Source organism: Arachis duranensis, chromosome 4, assembly GCF_000817695.3.
Source record: "Arachis duranensis cultivar V14167 chromosome 4, aradu.V14167.gnm2.J7QH, whole genome shotgun sequence".
Taxonomy (NCBI): Eukaryota; Viridiplantae; Streptophyta; class Magnoliopsida; order Fabales; family Fabaceae; genus Arachis; species Arachis duranensis.
The window spans coordinates 116,886,770-116,892,950 of record NC_029775.3 but is presented as its reverse complement, the minus strand read 5'-3'; the positions used below and the strand labels follow the sequence as shown (position 1 = coordinate 116,892,950).

Here is a 6,181-nt window from a genome sequence, read left to right as displayed (position 1 = left end):
CATAAATATATTAGGACTCATTTCACAGCTATGTTTTACTATATATGTAACATTTTTGTTATTTTTTTTATAACACTCTTAGTTTAATTGTGATAGTTAGATTACTTAGATACTCATTAATTATATATGTTAATTAAATTAAAAAGTAATTTTACATACCGGCGATACAATTTTAAATAATATAAAAAATCAATAATATTTTTTTAATGTGTTTCTTTCATAAAACAATTATTTTAAAACATAGGAAGTACTTGTATTGCTACCGTGAAAAAGAATAAATAATCCACGCTCCTCTTCATGCCCACTTTCATCTCATTATTCAAGAATTAATGGAGTAAATATTTGTACAAAACACATACCCGTTTATCAAAGAAAATATCATCTCCCTCAGCAATTCTCCAAGCAATTCTGTTTCAAAGTCAGAGTTAGGTACGTTCACAGGTCATTTGCAATATAAGGAATACTTAGATAAAAACGGAAGGGAAATAATGGTAAGGGATTTTGGAAAATTAGGTAATTTTTTTGTTTGAGACATTATTTTTCAATTCGACAGCCCCGACAGGTTAAGAATTAATCCATTTGCATATAATTTTATTTAAGATTTTGTTATTAGTCAATGAATTATTATATGTACAAAGCAAAATTCAAACTTCTAATATTTACTTAAACGAACTATTGAGTTAATTATTAGATTAACTAAAATTGGTTAAGTAAATGAAGTAATAATGCTTCATTTTTATTAAAGAAAAAACTAATTAACCAGCCGTATAAACACTAAGAGGTAAAAATGCCTTAAAATTAAATCAAATAATAGAAATATTTGGTAAAAAAAAGTCAAAAATAAAATTTATCTTATTTATTATTTATTAATTATTATTAGAATTAATAAATATTAAATAAGATAAGTTTAATTTTTTTTTATCTTTCTACCATTACTCATGAAATAAATACTAATAAATACTAAGAAAAATTACAACAAAACTCAAACTTCTAACCTTAAAAATGAAGGCATATGTTGTAAAGACAAAACACAAGGGAAAAAATTGTAGCAAGGAAGAAAACAGTTACCAAAAACAAATAAAGCAAGGAAGAAGACATAAGACTTGAATCTTACCCTGCAGCAATTGCAGTTTTTCCAACACCATGCTCACCAATAAGCACAGGATTGTTCTTAGTTCTCCTCGAGAGGATCTGTATGCAACTCTGAATTTCATTTTCTCTTCCTACGACTGGATCAAGTTTTTTATCTTTGGCCAACTTTGTTAAATCTTTCCCATATTTCTCTAAGGCTGATGAAGAATCCATGCTTCCTTCCTCACAGCAGGTTCTATAAAAGTCAGGCTTCATAATGATTAATTTTCAAATTTACAATTATTTACATCAAGAAGACTTCGGATTACCTTTTATGTTCTGATCCTTTGCGATTGGTTATAGCTTTTCCTCATGTAAGGTTCTTCTGCCCCAGTTCACAGAATTTTCTCCATATAAACAAAGACTCCGTATAATAATAAGTCGTCTTCGTTATATTTTAATTTGTTGCCACTAGAAATTCATTTCCACTAGCAACATTCAGGGGTTTTGTTACATTCTTAATTTCTCGAAGTCTTCTCTTATCTCTGTATATACTATGCAAGTATTTTTATATTATTTCTTTAGTTACAAGTATGCAAGTTTTTAGAAATATGTAGGTCTATCTTTGGTTCGAAAAAACAACAAGAACAAGAACGTAGGTTTTGTTATATATATATATATATATATATTGGCCAATTCTACGGTGTTTATGAGTTTTTTTTTTAAATTTTACCTAATTTACTTTTTGTAGTAAGTTTTGATTTTTTAAAAATTATTTATTTTTATATCTTTTAAATTAAATAATAATTTTTAATCCTTTTTAGTAAATAGACACCACTTTTTAGACACCATAGCATTCACCATATATATTTATGAGACTATACAACTGCCCTTTAACTTGGACACATCTACATGGTCTTTCTTAATTAAACAGGTCTTCTTGTGTTAAGTGATGTCGTTTATGTCCTCCTGTCTATGACATGTATGTGAATTATTATTAATTAACATAGCCATTGTGGCAAGTTAATTATCATACTAAAAGTTTAAGTAGAATAAGAGCAAAAACTTTGTTTCTATCACTACCACTTTTATAGAAAAATATAAGTAGATTAATGAAAATATTAAATAATGTAAATAATAGATATATTAAATTTTTATTTTATTAAATGTATAGATAGTTATTTTAATATTAAAATTTAAGTAAATAATTTAAAAATATAGTATATTTATATTATTTAAAATAGTCATTATTTACCTAACACTCTTCCCATTTATTTATGGTACGGTCAAGTCAACTAACATTATTTCTTGAAAACTTGTTACAATGCTCATCAATTATTTTATAAAGATGTCGATGTTTATATACATATATGTTAATTTGCAGCATATTTTTTTATTTAAATTAATATTATAATTTTTTTAATAATCTTTCCATAATTTAAATATAAGTCATTTTCTTTAATATTTTGAAAAGCTAGATTAGCTAGGATGATTGAGCTAACACGCTTCGGCATCAGCAAAAGGACAATAAGCCAGTTGCCAAACGGCTCTACGTCACTAACGCGTTATCCAAGTTAGTCCCTAGGTAGCGTTTGTTTTCAGGTACTGAGACAGAGACTGAGAGACTGAGACTCAGTATCGTGTTTGTTAGTTCAGAGATTGGTACTAAAATTTTTGTCTCTGTCTCCAAAATTTCAGTATTTCAGTACCTCCAAAAAATAGGGACACAGGGGACTGAAATTTTTAGAGATGGAGACTGAAACTTTAATAACATTTTATACCTAAAATATTTTCATTTCAATTAATTAATTTCAATTTTACACTTTATGCAAATTAAATTAGAGTTTCATTCTTGTTTCAATTCCTGTCTCCCATTTTGCACCAAACAGAATACTGAGATTTATTTCAATCCCTGTCTCTTAGTCCCTGTCTCTCAGTCTCAGTCTTTCTGTCTCTGTCTCTCCACCAAACGCTACCTAGAAGATAGGGAGTAAAAGAAATATGTTAAAATAAATTAAAAGGATACTTCTATAAAGACGCGTAAAATCTTTTTATAAAGACGACGTACTGTCGTATTATTATTAGACGTATTAATGAATTAATTATTTTTTAATTTCTTAATAAATTAGAATAAAATCAATTTTTTTATAACAATAATAATAAACTTAATTTTTTTTCAAATATTTGCAAAATAAAAAGTCAGAGATATATTTGTCTTTTTATCAAAAAATTTTAAGATATTCGATTTAGATTGTGTAATTCGATCGGATCAAATCGGGTCTAAGAATTATAAAGCAGACAATTGAATTTATTATTGTTCCTCCGAACATCCACCGCCTACAACATCATCCTCGGAAGAAAACAATCAACGACCTCTCCGACGTCATCTTCACAAAATTCTTTCTCATGAAGTTCACCGCAGAAGACGGCTCCATCGGGACAATCCACGGAGACCGAAAAATCGCAGTAGAATGCGACAACACTAGCTTAGCCCTACGGAAGAGATCCCGCGACGCGGCCGGCATATTCTTAGCTGACCTGGATGTCCAACAAGATGGACAACCCCAAACCGGAACCAGAGGGAGACATGGATAAACTACAGATAGGGCAGACCAAAGAAGAATATACCTTCATCAACCGGAATCTCCCATACGATCTCAAGGAAGACCTCTTGCGCTTCCTAAGACGAAGCAAAGACTTATTTGCATTCACTCCACTGACATGCCAGGGATAGATCCCGACCTAATATCCCACCGACTAGCCGTAGATCTCAAGGCCATGTCTGTGGCACAGAGGAGACGAAAAATGTCCCCCGACTGAGCTTCCGAGGTAAAAAAAAACAAGTTAAAGCCCTCCTCGAAGTAGGTTTTATCAAGGAATTGTCCTACGCAACCTGACTGGCTAACGTCGTGCTGGTAAAAAAAGCTAATGAAAAGTGGCGGATGTGGGTCGACTACACGGACTTAAACAAAGCCTGTCCAAAAGACGCCTTCTCCCTGCCAAATATTGACGTATTGGTAGACGCCGCATCTGGTCACCAATAACTCACCTTCATGGACGCGTACTCCGAGTACAACCAGATACCCATGCACCGAACTGACGAGGAGAAAACGACCTTCATCACCCCTGATGGCACATATTGTTACACAGTCATGCCCTTCGGCTTGAAAAATGCCAGAGCCATTTACCAAAGGCTCGTCAACAAGATATTACGAAACTTGTCTGGGCCCAAGTTTGAAGTATACATAGATGATATGCTCGCTAAGACCGAATCCGGCGAGCAACTCATCGATGACCTCGAGCTCGTGATGAACACCTTGAGGAAACACCGAATGCGCCTCAACCCGACAAAATGTGCCTTCGGCATGGAAGCAGGAAAATTCCTCGGTTTCATGATCACGCAACGCGGGGTAGAGGCAAACCCCGAGAAATGTAGAGCCGTCCTCGAAATGGGAAGCCCGAAAAACCTCAAGGACATCCAGAAACTTACCGGCCGACTAACCGCACTATCCCGTTTTCTCGAGGCGTCAGCCCAAAAAGCAATCCCTTTCTTCAAACTTATGAAGAAAGGAACCCCCTTCCAATTGGAAGCAGAATGCGAAGAGGCATTCCAACACTTCAAAAAGGTCCTAGCGGAATCTCTGGTTCTCGCCAAACCCCAAACCGAAGAGATCATCTTCTTATACCTATCTATAACGGAAGAAGCACACGCAGCAGCGCTTATCCGAGAAGATGATAATAAGGCCCAGCGACCCATCTATTTCATAAGCAAAGTCTTACAAGACACGGAATCACGCTACTCACACCTCGAGAAACTCGCCTTCGCACTCCTCACGGCATCCCGACGCCTCCAACAATATTTCCAGACCCATCCCATTATGGTCCAAATTGACCAAGCGGTCAGCCAAGTCCTACAAAGCCCGACCTAGAGGGGAGGATGCTAGCATGGTCTATCAAACTATCCCAATTCCAAATTAAGTTCAAACCACGTAATGCGATCAAAGCGCAGCCATGGCAAACTTCATCGCCGAGATGACACCAGGAAGCCCCACCTTCAAAACTTGGAAGCTACACGTAGACAGCTCATCTAACACCACCTCCGGCGGAGCCGGGGTGATCCTCGAAAACCAGAATGGGATCGTGATCGAACAATCTGTCCGATATGAATTTTCGATCTCCAACAACCAAGCAGAATACGAGGCCCTACTGGCCGGATTGACGCTAGCCAAGGAAGTCGGGACCAAGGTTCTGGAGGTTTGCAGCGACTCCCAGGTAGTCAGCTCCTAATCAATGAAGACTACCAAACAAGAGACCTTCTTCTCCAGATATACTTAACTAAAGTAAAAGAGATAATAATGGACTTCACTTATAATATTTTATTTTATTTTCCTTGTATTATTTTCGGGTACTCTTCCCCCTCCAATACGGATGGTTTTAACAAGGCCCAACTTAATGAAATTCCATTTTGCTATAAACTTGTCTTACTACACGATGGCCACCCTTCCGGCAAAAGAATACTTTTGTAACGGCAAAAGAGTAAATGGCCAACATCGAGAACCGATCAACCTCGAGGCCTACAAACGGATATCCATAACACACGACTAAAGCGGTCTACCGAGCATCCTAAGTCACAACGACTCAGGAAACGAAAGCCAATACAAATGGCTTACAAGATGAAAGGATCGACCAGCCCAAAAGCAACTACTAAAAAATCCAAGAGTTAACTACACGACTCAATAAAGATAAAATAGCACGACTGGCCCAAATGTTTGAAAAGGCAAAAACATCCAAAAGTCACAGCCACATGGCCAAAACATCAAGAAAAACAATTACAAAGTACTTAAATCAGCAATACACAAACCAAAGCTCTACAAATCAACGATACGGCCATCCTGAACGGTCTTGAAGGCCCCCATAGCAAACACATCGGCATCCAGAGCAAGCACCTGCGCCTGAGCTCTCATCGTCTCTTTAGTTGCCAATATCGCCCCCTGCACAGCGGCCAGCGATACCGCCTTCTCCTCCTTCAGACCCTCAACTTCAGCCTTCAAAACCGCAACGTCAGTCTTCAAGACGCCTACCTCGAAAAGAAGCACGGCTGCTTCGGACT

The 6,181-nt window shown here is 36.1% G+C and overlaps 1 protein-coding gene across 2 annotated transcripts in view; it reads right to left on the bottom strand.

Moving 5' to 3' along the window:
- The window catches only part of LOC107486670 (chaperone protein ClpB3, chloroplastic), a 5,479-nt gene extending 3,848 nt beyond the window's left edge, over positions 1 to 1,631 (bottom strand). The window contains exons 1-3 of one of the 2 annotated variants that reach the window (XM_016107226.3): positions 1,401 to 1,631; positions 1,115 to 1,310; positions 360 to 408 (exon numbers count right to left, since the gene is read on the bottom strand). In XM_016107226.3, the coding sequence (XP_015962712.1) occupies positions 360 to 408; positions 1,115 to 1,305 (240 nt within the window). In that variant the 5' untranslated portion in view covers positions 1,306 to 1,310; positions 1,401 to 1,631. Of the gene's footprint in view, positions 1 to 359; positions 409 to 1,114; positions 1,328 to 1,400 lie in introns of both variants that reach the window. The other variant, XM_016107225.3, reaches the window with a different exon arrangement.
- Positions 1,632 to 6,181: the final 4,550 nt, after the last annotated feature.